At 33.1% G+C, this 16,520-nt stretch overlaps 2 protein-coding genes across 3 annotated transcripts in view; both read right to left on the bottom strand.

The window, feature by feature from the left end:
- LOC126736545 (uncharacterized) overlaps positions 1–16,520 on the bottom strand; it is a 78,520-nt gene that overhangs the window by 15,988 nt on the left and 46,012 nt on the right. For both annotated transcript variants that reach the window (XM_050440949.1, XM_050440948.1), the window contains exons 3-4: positions 2,103–2,538; positions 1,908–1,991 (exon numbers count right to left, since the gene is read on the bottom strand). In XM_050440949.1, the coding sequence (XP_050296906.1) occupies positions 1,908–1,991; positions 2,103–2,478 (460 nt within the window). In that variant the 5' untranslated portion in view covers positions 2,479–2,538. The remainder of the gene's footprint in view (positions 1–1,907; positions 1,992–2,102; positions 2,539–16,520) is intronic.
- LOC126736541 (transcription factor Adf-1-like) lies at positions 5,485–7,967 on the bottom strand. Its single transcript, XM_050440937.1, has 2 exons — positions 7,697–7,967; positions 5,485–6,361 (listed from the first exon to the last, which is right to left on the bottom strand). The coding sequence occupies exons 1-2, from the start codon at positions 7,827–7,829 to the stop codon at positions 5,571–5,573; spliced, it is 924 nt and encodes a 307-aa protein (XP_050296894.1). The 5' UTR covers positions 7,830–7,967; the 3' UTR covers positions 5,485–5,570.

Below are 16,520 nucleotides of genomic sequence, written 5' to 3' on the forward strand. Positions count from 1 at the left end.
GTTTACCTTTGTACATTATTACTGGAAGACCCCATAAGTCTGAAACCCTTGAGGAATACGTCAATTATTTACAAGAGCATTTACAAATTGTTCACGAACAAGCACGGGATAAACTTCTCTATCTCTCTCTTCTCTACCGGTTTTAATCCTGGGAATAAAGTCTGGTTATACAATCCACGGAGGACGAAGGTCAAGTCACCAAAGCTGCAGAAGGATTGGGCAGGTTCATTCAATTTTATTAGTATTCTGTAGTTAAAGTTGATTCGTAGGGTTTGTTTAGGGTTCTACTTACGTTTGGTCTATTATTTTTATCTATAGTGTTTAGTTTTTAAGTAGTTCATCTTGTTTAAGCGTCTCATTTTGCCCCCAATTTAGGTTATTTAGGTTATATTATTGTAAATACCTGTAGTTCTAATTTTATAGAATTTGTATACTTGCTTGCTTTGACTGTCAGTGTTCTCCTAAAATTATTGGTCTCTTTCGGCAAAAACAATGAAGATAATTCCAATCCATCGGATTTTAAAAAGGACGCGCTTCGTGATAATTCATTCAGTTTTAATTGTTAAGTCAGTTTTTACCTTGGAAACAATTAAACGATAGTCAAGGCGAATTAGGTTAGTGTTTTTTGACGTTGACAATAAAAGTATGTTCCCGAATTTCGTTACAATATTAACTTAAATAAACTAAAAGCACATGAATCTGACTCGAAATTAGTTTTACTCCTAAAATTCCTCTACTTAAACCAGATACTTAAATGTACTCTATATCATATTTATCTGGTATAAATATTAGCTAGCAGAACTGGATTTCAATACATCATTTCAACTAAACAAAAATATATTTCGTGAGTTAATGATCTAATGCTTTATGTATCTTTTGCTTAATGCTTTACAAAATTTGGGACACTGCAAAAATTAAAGAATCTGCTCAAAAATACTACCTCATTCAGTGGATAGAGGCAGAAAGCCCAGCTACACATATGCCAAACTAATGTGCTCCTATACAAAAGTTGTAAAGTTCAAAAAATAGATCAAAACGTGGTTAGTTTCACTGTCTGACCCACTTACCCATCACTATTTAATGTGTAGGAAAAGTCATCCTTCATTATCGCCAATGTTTCCCCAAAACTTCAGTACTCTTGTACGGCCTTTATTAGCCTAATATGTTTTTGAAACCTATCAAACTATCAGCTATAAAAACCAGCTTGTACCCTATAAATGTTATGAGCACCTATCAACTAAACACTATATCCCAGATCTTAAATTGTTAAAACTTAGTAAGATCCATTTAAATGATATTAATATTGCTCAACATAAATTGGATCAATACTATGAAAATTTGAAACAAACAATACAACAATGTTCAATATATCTCCTGGCTTACTATTACATTAATCACCCTGATTATCCTTCTTGTTGTAATTTAGAACTTTATGGGAAATAGGCGCGAGAGACAAGTGATGCTAACCATAACTACGATTTTAGCAGATGACTTTCTATTAATCTTGAGAATTCACAACCGGAAACCCGAAGTTTTAGACTTAGCGACATCCTTCCCAGAAGAAGATCTGCTGTTCACCGTGATGAGTCCTTCAGAGACAGAGTTTGAGACTTTAGAGTTGATTTTGCCCTAAAAATTTGCGGTTCTAAAAGCAGCTTCAACCATCCACGTATGTAATTTCGCAATAAATCAGCAGTAAGCAGTTCTACGGGAACCGCTAATATAGCATTGTCTATGATTTTTCTTAGATTCTTTCCACCATGACAACCGCTAACACAGATTTACCATTGGGTATAAATACAACAAATCTTGTAATTTTAAGTTAGTTTTGTAAGATTAGTTTTAAGATCGTATGTATAAAAATCCATTTTTTGCTTTATGTTTAATTAATACTGCTTCTTACTTACCTAACTTAGTAATAATTATGCCTGCTCCGATCATAAATAGAGGCATTATTTGGCGAATTTTTTTGGCTATTCCTATACATCTACCTAGAATAAATGACAAATATTAAAACAAAATTGAAGTGTATACAAGGAAATTTGCTCTAACCTCAATATGAAAAAACTTATAAGGCTTTTACTTTTTAACTTTGCTCTTACCTACAAAAGTGGTCTCAGGCTCACTTTCACTTCCATAAACTATATAATCCCACAAGGACCTCAATTTTCTTCCAATATATTCCACGATCGACATTTTTTGTATTTTTTCCAAGTCAATAACGACTGCGTCTTTGGCTGACAAACTTGTATCATCTTCTTTAGTAGTTGCGTCCCCGATTTCACTTCTTGTGTCCGGCTTATTCGTGGTTGAACTAAGGGCTTCTGGTTTAAGTATAGGGTTTTCCCGTAGGATGGAGGAGGTTGTAGCGGTAACGATTCCATTTTTAATACTTAATGTAGTTTGGTTTGTGGGTAAAGTGTGGCACCGTACTATAAGGTATAGAACAACGATTATGTGTTGGAGAATAGTTTTCATTTCCTAAACGTGTTTGCTACGGATGCGGGTAGCATTGCTTTATACCATTTATAGATGCACCTGAAATTAAAGTGTTGACCATGTAAAAAATCATAAATATAATAACTTTTACTTTCATTATATTTAAAAAATATTTATATTCATACATCATCATATATTTCTAAAAGAAAAAGACATTGCGAATAAGAGGTAAAAAATCTAATGAAGTTAAGAGAAAAAGAAATAATTAACTTAGTATTAAAAATAATTAGGGAAATACCTGAAGATATACAAACATTAAAATGATCTAGGGAATAAAGGTATGAAAATCGATATTAATCATGTATGTCTATTTAAAGAAGTAAAATATATAAAATTCAAAAAAGCAAAATTTAAAGAAAAATTAATCTTTTACGACATCTATTTGGCATGCTGCTAATTAAATTATCAATGTCGTTTAACCCAATATATAGCTATTGCCCTTGCATACAGTATAGCAATTATCTCGTTGTGTGGAACACTATTTTTTATTTAAAATCCGCCTTTTCAACAAATTCCAAACGTGCTCGATAGAATTCAAGTCAGGCTATTGCGCAGGCCCTGGAAATACATGAATATGGGGGTGCTGCAAAAAGTTTCACACATCACTCCGATGCGTGAAGTGTATTAGATCTTGCAGTATTCTAATAGTAGGAGTTCTCAATTGTTGGAATTATCAACACTGGGCTGACTGAAGATTCCTTAGTGTTGCGTGATGTAAGTTGCTTTCAAGAATCTTCTTTCCCTCCAATGTTGCTCTTTGCACAAAATCTTTGCTTTTGTCTAATGTATATTGTTGCCATTAAACCAAGCCTTTGACTATTCCTGATTTGAAAACCTCTTGTCTTCAGGGTCACTTTTAATATTCTTTTATCATGATTTCCAGTGGTCGCTTAACATTTCGTGTTTTAGTTATTACTGTCTAGTAGGCATACTGGCTTAATCTTCGATGCTAAGCTTTGTATAATTATTTTCAAAGTAAAAGCAGTTTTGATGTTAAATTTTCTAGCAATTCTCCTGATTTTCTCCGAAGTTCCGGTGATATATATTGCTGATAATTCTGTAGGATCCTTCAGTCGCTGTGGCTCTTTCTAGTTATCTCTGCTGCTTTTTTAATAGCTGTCTTTATTAGTTTACTCAGAGATCCGTTCCGAAGTTTTTGTTGATATTTTCCATTTCCCTGTTGAGGTCAACATTGTTATTGAACATTGAGGGTGCCCTTTTATACAAGACAAGTTTAATGATTCCTATCTTTTTTGAGCCAGAGATGACTAAAGTCTTAATTTAGATATTATAGGTATTATCCTAAATGTGTTAGTTTATGACAGACTGCTGTCCTAAGTTGATCATTGTTGTTCTTTACGCGAATATTTAAGAAGGACAGTGCTCACTGAGGTTTTAACTCCATCGTGAACTTGATATTATTATTGTACTCGAGGAAGTTTGCTAGCTCTCAAGTCGCTTTTATTCCAAATAATAAATATGTCATCATATTGAAGCCACCCCTTGGGATTGGATTAAACTGTCCTTAAGCGTGACCTTATCGAACCACTTCATGTATATGTTCGATACCACTGGAGATAACGACGAGCCCATTGGAAGTGTTCTGCATGTGCTACTCGGGTGTCAATCAAACATATATTGGAATCGAACATAGGACTTACGAAGACAAGCCTCCAAAAAGTCCATTAATCCATCAAGTGAAAGTCCAGTACATTATGCAAGTGTGACGTTCTGTCTGAGTTTTTCTCGTAGAAATTGCGCAGGAAGACATTATTTTTACCGATAAATCAAGGTTTGATTTACGTCCTAATTTAAGAGGGCTGAGCATAAGCAAATAATTAGCAACGCAGCTCGCTTGCAAACCATGCAAAAATGTGGCTGGAGTTTCGATAGGTTTTCGGACTAATCTGGTTTAATCAATCAGGCGCAATCCTTCATTTTAAATCAAAGAATAGAAACAAAAATGCCGTCCAAGTTCAAACTAACTAAATCTTAAGGGTCTATATTTTATAACAATTACGAAAAACGGAGCCATCTTGGATGTACAGATGTTTATAAGATTGAAAAATTAAACTCCTTCGTGGTTTTAATTGGCGTTTGTAACACTCTTGAAGAGCAAAAAAGGAACTGAAGGATATAAAAAGGAGTCGGTATTATTCTATAGCGGCAACCAAGACGGGGCAACACGAATTCGGAACAGTAAAAGAATGCTGGTGGGACAGATAATATCATTCAAGCCAATAAGAAAACAAATCTGCTATCTTAGGATGCCAGGAAAATTGCAATACTAGTCATTAATATTAGCCCATACTGTTTTTGAAGGTGGTAGACAATGGTACAGTGAAAACATCTTGTCGGACTTGCATTGTCTTATTTATTTAATGTAACACGACGTTTCGGTTGGTAAGTATCTCCAACCGTTAAGGTTGGGACACACATATCCGGACCGTGCCAGGACCGAGACACGGCCGGGTGGCGCTCATCCCTCGGTACGTTTGTCTTCAAGCCACACTCTTCCGGGTCTCGCCAGTGTTCCGTTCGTTTCCATTGCTGTGACATTGAAATATCTGTCGTCTTATTTTTTTTTTTAATTGTTAAAATGTTTAGTAGTTTTCGAAATAGTGACTTGGGCATGATAGCCCTTGCTTTAGAGGAGAAAGAGAATGAAACAAGAATGAGAAAGCCAAGTAACAGAAATATATGGGTTCACAGTGCATGGAAGACAAGATCTCTACAAGGGGAGTTTCGAACGCTATTCCCTCTTCTCATCGATGATGAGACAAAATTTTACGAGTATTTCAGGATGACACAGTTTACATTCCATCAACTACTAAACAAACTTGAAGCAGAATTGAAAAAAAATGATACTTTTTAGAGACCATCAATTTCTCCCACACAACGCCTGGCTGTATTTTTAAGGTAAGTAAAATTAATTTAAGGGTATGTATTTGTTTTTCATATTGCTAGTTAATTAAAAGACGGGCATATTTAATAAACAAATTATATTATTATAGCAAAAAACTTTTAAAAAAGGCTCGTTAGTAGTGGTGACATATTTTTCCGCATTTTGCCTAAAATTCAAAGTATGTAGGACTAGACAATGATTGTACAGGTGAAGGTTCTGGCGTTGGAACAGTTAGCGACGAAGATGCTGGCGAAATTGGAGGAATATACTGATTCTGAGGGTAACTATTATTTGTGAGTTGCTTTAATTCAAACTCTTGTACAATTGAAAAAATGCTTCCTTTCGCCTGATTAAAAAGTATCGGATGCAGCGATTTAAGGGCTGGTGCTATACCCGCTAAAAAAGCATCAACCGGATGTTGCTCTTCCCTCTCTCTTGAACGTTTATTAGCTAGTTTTTCAGCTTCTTTTTCTGCTAAAATATAAGTCATGAGCTGGCTTGACGGTGATTGTTGTAGATGGCGCTCATGCTGAAATTTTCGTTTTAACGGCGGCCTTACAAATTTGTTTTTATTATTGGAAGAGAGGGAGGACCCTGCCGGGGGCATTTGCGAAGACTGAGCAGTTATTCCACTTTGTGTTTCACTGTCCTGATTTTCAGTTATAGGTTCCTCATTTCCACTATTTTTTTGCGCAAAATCTTGAATATCAGAATCCTCGTCTTGAGATTCTTCTAAAGTAGATTCATGTTCACCCTCCCCTCCTTCGGGATTATATAGAACATTGGAAATTGTCTCTCGTTCTGCAATGTGGGGTAGCAAGAACATTAAGAGGTCTTCGTACTTATATTTGTGCTGACGCACAGCAGCTTGTCCTGAGCTGGTTTTCCTTTTCTGCAAAGTCTTCCGTAGCTGATCACGAACTGATGTCCACTTTTTCTTGCATTCCTCGACTCCACCTGCAACAAAATATAAAAAATATTACCTACTGAAAATCACAAAATGTTGAATGTCAAAGATTGTGAAACATTGTTATCGTTACTAATTCTAGATTTCTTAATTTAAGGTTAACCTCGTTTTTCTGTTTCAGATTCCTTGCTACAGGAGATTCTTTCAAAACCATTTCCTTTAGCTACAGGCTGGGAAAATCAACAGTTACATCCATTATCCATGACACCTCTAAAGCAATAATCAATGTTTTGTTAGATGAGGTTATGCCTGTACCGAAAGAAAATGAATGGAATGCTATAGCGGAAGAATTTTGGAGAAAATGGCAGTTTCCAAATTGCATCGGGGCCATAGATGGGAAGCATGTTGTAATACAAGCTCCAAAAAACTCAGGAAGTCTTTATTGGAATTACAAGAAGACATATTCTATTGTGCTGCTGGCCCTTGTTGATCCGTGCTACAACTTTATTGCAGTAGATCTGGGAGCATATGGGAAAAACTCAGATGGAGGTATTTTGGCAAACTCAAATCTTGGAAAGTCATTAGAAAATAACAAACTTAATGTACCAAAAATTAAAGCATTACCTAACACTAATATTGAACTTCCAATGGTAATTGTTGGCGATGAAGCTTTTCCTCTGAAAAGATATTTAATGAGACCTTATCCAGGAAGGGGCTTGACAAATGACAAAGCTATTTTTAATTATCGTTTGAGTCGGGCAAGAAGAATATCGGAAAATGCTTTTGGTATCCTGCAACAGAAATTTAGAATATTTAATAGAACCCTCCAAGGAGATCCTGGAAATCTAACAAACATCGTTATGACTGCATGTATTTTGTACAACTTTATTCGAAAAATCGAAGATTAGAAGGTTTCTGAACAGGTGTTGAACGAAAGTGAAGCAGATAGAAAATCTGACAGATATTCATATCTTCAAAACCTACCTCGGCTTCGTGGTAGATCTACAGATGCTGCATTTGATGTGCGAGAGCAACTGAAAACCTTTTTGAATTCACCAGAAGGGAGTGTAGAATGGCAAGAGGAGGTAGCGTTGAGACTTTAATTACACAACCGTACTTTGTTTTTTTTTTTGTAAAATTAAAAATTAAGTAGTATTAAGTAAAACTAGGATATCTACCTACTTATATAATAAAAGTGAATTGGCTATATTTTTTAATAATATTTAACATGCTTTCGAAAAATGTATTTGGTCAAGAAATGCTCTTTCATACATAAACGCCATACACCAACCAATGTTTTCAAGAATTACCCCCTTAAATATTAGCATATTATTAAGAAACATCCTGTATATTTTTGTCATCTCAAAAGCAATTTGTTTACCTACCTTTAACTTGCAAGTCTGTTGCAATTTGTTTCCAAACTCGTTCCTTATATTCAGTATTCCTATATTTCCCATGTTTTTGATCGTAAAGTACAGGAAATTTTCGTACTTCTTCTATTAACCTCTCTATGTCCATATTAAACACAGCTTTAAATTAATGCACTCGAGCTCCGTTCCGATACACCGGACGTCAAAAATTAAACTAACGATATTCCGCCCGGTCCGCACACGAATCGGCGACGTGACCCGGATACGTCACGATCATGTGTGAACATTTCCATATATTTTAATTGTTTTAATTCAGAAGCGGGTGACGTCCGACACCCTGCCGTGTCTCGGTCCTGGCATGGTCCGGATATGTGTGTCCCAACCTTAATCAAGTGTAAACTCAGTACCAACCGAAACGTCGTGTTACATTAAATAAATAAAACAATGCAAGTTCGACAAGATGTTTTCATTAGCCCATACCTTGACCGGAGAAAGAGATAAGATTAACAAGGACTTATTTTATGATCAGCTTGAGGATATAACTAGCACACCAAAACAAGACATGCTCATGCTACTATGGGATTTCAACGCCAAATTGAGTAGCGAACCTGCACTCATAGTCCACATATCGGAAGCCACAGCCTCCACATTATTTGAAATGACACCGGTCAATGCTTGGCAGGACTAACAGTCCCAATAATATAATGGTTGTATCAACGACATATAATTTTATAGCGATCGTCAAAGATTCCTGGACTTGGATCGGTTTATATGTATAAAAGGGGGTCAAAAGTCCACTTTTTTACTTTCTACCGCATCTCACTTCTCAGGCACATTCTGGATCATTATGAAATTGTACTTTTCCTACGTATTTATGAACTTACAGAAATATACTTACAGAAATATACAAAAATATACTTAAAGAAACGTGGGTCTTAAATAAACACGAAACGAAATAGACTATGTGCTGGTCTGATGTGTCTGATCATTTTCTAGTGCAGGCAAAAATGCGTCTAAGAATTAACGGCATGAATACAAAAGAACAGCAAGCCACAAATACAGTAAGATGGAAAGTAAGTACACTTGGAAACGCCAAGTAACAAACCGAAATGGAAAACCAACTATCTCAAATAGAAGACATAGAAATAGTGTGGGCATTCTTCAAATCAACTATAGGAGCGGTCACGAAGTAAGTACTACAAGAATATACTGGAAAAGAAACGCAGGACAAATCAGAAAGAAAAGTACTAAAATACAAAAAACAAAACCAGATTGCACATGTTACAAGACAATAATAACGCCAATATAGAGAAATTTAAAATATGTAGAAAGAAAGCAAGGAGTACCAACCAAAGCAATACAAACATTTAATTTGGATAAATATATCTTTAATTTTACATTTTATTATCATGTTTCGTTCAAAATTGCTAATGTAGCCACTACTCATTTGTACCATATCCTTTGTCAAAAAAAAACGTTAACCTGAAGACCACACCATTTGGAAAGAAAACCAAAACGAAATTTCTGGGTACTTCTTCGATGGATAATCTCACACAGGCCCAGTTTTACAAGAGTTGACAATACAACGTTGCCTCGCTTAGATTTAAGTTGCAGCGAGTACAGAAATCAATCTAATCCCAAAAGGCAAAGTATTCAAGTTATAGGAAAAACAATGGTAATAACCGCCTGGTATCGAAAATACCAATATGTAAAAAATTGATGCTTGAGCATGGCGTACGTAACCAATGACAAAGGACAGACAGATTGGAAAATCACTTTGGTTAGAGAAAGAGAGAAAAAAACACCACTGACGAAGAAAAAAAAACAACCTGGTTCCAATTAATTGCCTAAAAATTCAAAACGAAGAACGCCATCTAGGAGGCCTTATTTTTTTACAATGCCATTAACCCACTTTACACTAGATGTCGCGATCAGTACTATTTTCATACAATATTAAATTTTTACGTTATAAAAGCAACAAAAAAAAAAGAAAAACGCTACAAGTTATTAAATGATAGGGGGTTTGTTCATAGCTCCTGTTTTTAACCCCTGCACGGACCCTACACTGTTTCTTCTGGAAAAACTGTGTTACATGTAAATACAATAAAGCAGGTTATTTTCAAAATAGTATTGAAGATTTTAATCCCATACATATAAATATATGTAGAATAACGAATTTTCCATTGATGGATACAATATTTTTTATAAGAAAAGTAAAATTAACAAGGAACATTTATCAATGCGAAAAGTGAAATAGTAATAAGAAATTATTAAAGTAAACAGCATAAACTTTCTAATACGTAATTTGACCAAAAATTCGATAACTGTTGGGGTTCCTGCAAACTGCCATTTATTCCTCAAGATTCTCTCAAGAAAGAAGAGTTCTAAGCAATTTAAATCAATTGTTATAAGTCTTTACTTGAAATATTTGTGGAAGACACAAATTTCAACATTTTGGATAATTAAAAAATGTAAGCTAATAAATTAATATTTTAGGGGTTTACGGATACCAAAATTTTAAACATGACTGCGAAAACCCCAATAATATTGCAAAAAAATTCTTACTAAACCTAAAAAAATATATAGAGTTTTATAAGACTAGTCAGCAAATCAAATTAAAAATGTATAGATAATAAGCTTGTTACTTTAATTAGATATAAATATAAATTAAAGAAAGAACAAGCTTCAAATTTAAACGACATTTCAGATTAAAAAAATATAGAGAATACGGAAGTATGTTGAAAAATTTAATAAATAAAAATGGAAAAATTCAATTTTATAAAAACGCATTTTTTCATAACTCTAAGAATTTAAAAAACTTAGGCTAAAAAGTAAATGGAGATAAGAATTAGAGTCGATCAATAGGGCATATTAAGTCAATTATAAATGATTATGGTGGAGAGATTTCTGATCCTATTTTAATAGCAAATGATTCCAATGAGTGTTTTAGTAAAATAGAAAGCAAGTTAGCCAACAAAATTAATGTTTCAACGGTTAAAACTAGGAACCATGTGCAAAATCGTGATTCCATGTATCTTAGCCAAATCACTGATAATAATATATTAGTAGCTCAAATGAGTTCATTTAAGAAAGGAAATGATATGATTTTTGTAGAAATTATATTATTTAAAACAACATTGTTGCTTTTATAAAGCCTTTTATTCATATATTAAATACTGTCATTAGCATTGTGATCTATCCACATATTTTTTAAACTTCAAGTACTCTAGATCAAATTATTGAAAAATGTATAAAACTAAGACAAAGTTCTTTCTTAGAAAATTCAAAATTAATTTAAAAACCTCAATTTAAATTAAAAGAGAACAGAGTATGCTTTAGCGATAGTAACTTAATTTGTTAACAAATTTAATGAGGGTTATAAATCATAAACAGTCTTTCTTGACTTACTTCCCTTACTTTTTGAAAAACTTGAAAAAATTGGCATTAGACGTAAAGTACTAAGTTTGTTTAAATCTTATCTTGGTGATCGAATTCTAGTTATAAAAATTGAAAATACTATAAGTTAACTTGAAAAGTTAGAATGGGGTGTTAGAAACTGTGTTGGGCCCAATTCTATTTCTTATTTATGTCATTACTTTAACAGATACATTAAATGGTAAGGTAATATGCTTTCTAGATGACACTGCACCCTTAGATCGTAGTTGGGTCAGTGCCTTTGTGAAGTGTGAAAGGGAGATTGCTAAAATAAAGCACTCATTGGCATTCTAATCTTCTAACTCAAAATACTGAGAAAACTAACTTTATTACCTTTGGTATGCCTAGTAGAATTTACATTTTTAATGATTTCAAGCAAAATACTCAATAGTCTTGAATATCAATTAATTTTGTAAATAAAAAATTAAAATATTTAATTTATGTAATGTACGAGTTAAGGTAACTAGTTCCTTATACTCTATTAACGAGGTTTTATCAAGCACTTGTTCAGTTCAATTTAACCCCTGGAATTAACTGCTTGGGGTGCTCTATGTTAAAATGCCCTATCAGATTTATTATTAAAATCATGTTGTTTTAGCATCTATTTAACATAGCTGGGTTTTTGACAGCTAATAATTGTATTGTGTCAAAAATGTAATTAGGTTTAATTTTAGATATAACAAATTTGATGATTGCATCAGTCAATGGTGAACAAGATCATTTAAGAACAATATATCCAATGCTCCAATGATTTTATTTACTTCAACTGAAAGAGATATTTCATTTATCTTGCCAAAAATATTTAATTTACTTCCGAACAATATAAAAACTTCTTATATTATTATAAGATTTAAAATAAAACTCATCTATGGCTAAATGATAATTTTAAAGAAATTTTTTATAAAATAACATGTTTTAATACTATAATATTTTAATAAGTCTCTCTTTGTAATTGTGCATTCCAGCTTTGTTCTTCGAATACATACAGTGCATCCCAAAAGTTATATCTAAATTCATTTAAAATTCAAGGGTGTGTTCGAAAAAAAAACGCTCGATTTTTATTTCAAGTTGCGCATTTTTGTACGTGAAGTTTGTATATGCAGGGTTGCTCAAAAATAAATTACGACCATCAACTTCATTTTTTCAAATGAAAGCACCTTTTTTTATTTCATCTTTGAATTTTGCGTGGAATTCTATGTATGTTTCATGCATCATATCCTGTACCTAAAGTCAACAGTTATCGAAAAAAAGACGATTCATGTAACAAATAAAAAAAGAACAAAAATTAAGTTAAATGTTCAAAATGGTTGCCATTCACGGCTTGACAATATCCAAGGCGATCAATAAAGTCTCGTTGCACATTTTCAATCATTTCCGGAGTTATGGCGCGCACTTCTCTGCGAATTCTCTCTTTCAAGTCGTCTAGATTATTTGGCCTATTAACAAATACCTTCGACTTGAGGTATTCCCACAAAAAAAAGTCCATTGGTGTTAAGTCAGGCGACCTAGCAGGTCATTTGATGGGTTCTCTCCTTCCTATCCACCGATTGGGAAAGGTTTCATCCAAAAATGTACGCACAATGGCAGCATAGTGCGGAGGAGCGCCATCTTGCTGGAAAATTAGTTCTTCGTCAGGATAGTCTGGGTCCAGTGGATTTGGAAATAAACCTAGTAATGTTGGAACTAATTCAAATTGGAGAAAATCGAGATACACTTGTTCCGTTAAAGTCTGTTCAAAGAAAAATGGACCTATTACTCTGCCGCGCACTATTCCACACAACACATTTAGTTTTTGAGGGTACTGGATGTTTACCTCCATCATCCAATGCGGATTTTCTGTTGCCCAATATCGACAATTTTGTCTGTTCACACTACCATTCAAACAGAATGTGGCTTCATCGGAAAAAATTATATTTGTTACTAAATTATTATTTAGATTGCACATGTTTTGTAAGCGTTCACAAAACTCATTTCTCCTATCGAAATCGTCATCAAATAACTCTTGCACAGGAATAACTTTGTAGGGGTGATATTTGTGCTTTTTAACTATTCGGTGAACTAGATTTCGCCACGTGTAAATCTGCCCCAATCTGCGACAGAGGAGTGCATGGATTTTCTTTCAAAGAAAGCAAAACGTCAAGTTGTTCATTTTCATCTCGAGCAGGACGACCAGATTTCGGCAGATCTCTAACATGACTGAATTCTCTAAATTAGGCTCTATTCTACTCACCACCTGTTGACATATCGGAGGATGGATTTCATTGAATAATTGAGCAGCTTCTCTTTGAGTACGTGTTCTATCACCAAACCCAACCATGCACAGAATTTCTATTTTTTCTCGTTCCGTTAACTTTACCATTGTGAAAACCGCAACTTTGCTCGTACACATCACACTTGACAATATTTGTTTGGCGTACAACTGTCATACAGTTTCCGGGACCTTGTATTTTCATTACACGGTCATCAGCAAACAATAAAAAAACACGAATGAATGGAATTTTTCTCTGTATAAAAATTCTCAGAGATAAGGTGACTCGTAAGGTGAACTTCAATAATAATGTTTGGTCGTCTTTTTTTAATAACTGTTGACTTTAGGTATAGTATATGATGCATGAAACATACATACGTAGAATTCCATGCGAAATTTAAAAATGTAATAAAAAAGGTGCATCCATTTGAAAAAATGAAGTTGATGGTCGTAATTTATTTTTGAGCAACCCTGTATAATACAAAACTTCACGTACAAAAATTCGCAACTTGAAATAAAAATCGAGCGTTTTTTTTTCGAACACCCCCTTGAATTTTAAATGAATTTAGACATAACTTTTGGGATGCACTGTATATTTTCTTTTTGTCGCATTGTGTGGTAATTTTAAAATCCCCAATTTACTGTGTTAATACACTAATATAATAACACTAATAACTTATTAATGTTATTTCGTCCCTATTCTCTATTCTCTATTCCCTATTCTTTTAGTCCGGGTGCATATATGGGCTTAAGGTAATGGTGCTTCAGAATTAAGAATATCATGTAAAAAATTGTGTTTAATTTTGGAAATATGTCAATAAATAAATGTTTATTAGTGTTTCTTTTTCAAATAAATTTCTATTTAATTGACTTTTAATACCTTTGGCCCCCAGACCATTTTGATGTGTATAGTTTCGTACCAGCATACAAAACAGGGGTTTTCAAATTATCTTTCTTTGTAATACAAATTTATATCGTATGACCTGAAAAACGTTGAATTTATAATATATTTAAATATTTTTTCAATTAGCGACAAAACTAGCACACCTTTTTTTTGAGAAGCAACAGCATAAAATTGACACAAAATTTTGCGCTTTCTAATATAATACTTTCGGAGAAATACGGTTTGCAGACTTGCCAATTTTAATTTCATCATTTAATCTAACCATTTATTCAATCAGTAAAACATAGTGATAAAAGTTAAAACTTGGTATATTTAAAAATATTTAAATGATAGAAGTAAGATAGAATTAAGTCATTTTGTAACTCGCTACTTAATTACTTTAATTTTTAATTTTTTTTATTTAATGTCACCAAACAATGCTTGTAGAAAAAAAATAACTATGTATAATACTTGACGATTGTATATTTTACAAGAAAAGTAAAAGCGAGTTTGACTTTTCACTTTTAATTAACCATTTTAAAGGTATTACGTTACGCAATAAGTCTACATGCCTTAATATAATTTTATCTTGTACGCAAGTAATTATACCTGTTTTACACGTTTTTTATAAAAAAATTTATCGTTTTCTCTTTTAAATTTGAAAAGTTCAACTAATGAACTTTTCTAATACATTAACATAAATATTTTCGATCAAGAATGCTAGTTTTAAAGTATGCCACACGGAACTCAATTTACGAGTACAATGATTACTTTGATGCCATTTAGACGGAACCTTTTCACTTTCAGTACAGTTCGTACTTAATGGTTATTAGAGTGTACATAAGCCACATGTTTTATAGTATGAATTTTAATTATATTGCTCGTAACTTTATTATAAGTATCCTAATTTTCTTAGTAATTTAGTATGTCTTAACATAATTTACTTATTAAGTTAGGCTTGAGCAAAAGTGTACTTTTGTCAGTGTCTTTTTTGTAACAATTCTTGTGAAGTCATAATAATAACAGAAATATGAGGCACAGTAATGTAACCGTTTTTTATCGGGGCTTACAACTTCGTCAATCTTCTGCATGCTCATTCGAAGATCTGCAGGCAGAATTTGGTTGATTTTTGTTGCTATTTTCACTCCAAAAACAGTGACAGGTTGACGAGAAAAAAACTCGTTCGTTTCAAATCGCTACTGCACAAATGATATAATAGTGATAAAAACGTGTTATGGTACATGCTTAGAGAAGATTTCTAGCTACCCAACGCACTACTTATTTTTTTCCCTAATCCTCTAGGGCGCGTTATTTAATAGGCAGACCTCGTTATCTGGTGTTAAATAATTTCAGTAGAATGTTGAAAGTTTGTATTTTATCAGTTTGATTTATTCAGCAGGTAATTTATGCTCACATTTATATTATTTTCCCACATTTACTATTTTTATAGCATACACGACTTTTGACTTTATTATCTAGGGTCCGCTTTTCTCCTGTGCATCGATTCACTTTTCGTTTTTTCTGTTATCCTTAAAGATTTCTTCTATGTAGCTTTTTCATGTCTTTAGTTTTTTCCCTATTTTGATAATTATTTTTACATTTTCATCTTTTTATATGTTCTTGTTATTTCTTCAATCATTTTATAAAAATTAAAATTGTCGTGTTTAACCTGTAGTAGTTCTATTTTTTAATATTTCTTTCTATAATACTTCTTTTTGGCTTGCCCTATTTGTTTGAGAATTGTTTTCTTGAAAATCATTCTATGCTTTCTTATGACTTTTGAGCTTCTGTCGCCTTTCCATTAGTTGAAGATTGGTAGGAGTCACCCATTCTGTTTTTGGGAACGGGTTTTCTTTGCCAAAATTATTTCGCTTGGTTTGGTCAGGGAAGATTTAAAAGCTTTTCATTTGTTGCTAATGTGACATTTTTTGTTATTTGGAATATCGGTCTCTGGTGCGGTAATGTCCGATGAATTATCTGCTTTTTGGTAGGTTCTTACCATCTTTATTTAGTTTTCATACCGATTATTTATTAAGATGTGCTCTATCTGGTTTCTGACAAAATTGTAAGAGCTACCTTGCATATAAAGTAGCCAGTTTGGAAGCAATATAAATAATGAACACTATTAAATATGTTTTAGAAAATAGGTCACTGTCCTTTGAAAAAAAAGTTGAAATTAAAAAGTTAGGTCTTCCTACGCCTGATTTACGAATAAAATCAATGGTAGTATTCAAATTCAAATTCAAAATGTTTATTTGCCAATATCAAAAATT

Source organism: Anthonomus grandis, chromosome 5, assembly GCF_022605725.1.
Source record: "Anthonomus grandis grandis chromosome 5, icAntGran1.3, whole genome shotgun sequence".
Classification (NCBI taxonomy): Eukaryota; Metazoa; Arthropoda; class Insecta; order Coleoptera; family Curculionidae; genus Anthonomus; species Anthonomus grandis.

Bases quoted from the DNA above. Each gene is read 5' to 3' on its own strand.
- LOC126736541 (XM_050440937.1), bottom strand. From the start codon at position 7,829: ATGGACATAGAGAGGTTAATAGAAGAAGTACGAAAATTTCCTGTACTT. The intron at 6,362-7,696 runs GTAGGTAAACAA...ATTTTGTTGCAG, and splicing joins AACAGACTTGCAAGTTAAAG to GTGGAGTCGAGGAATGCAAG.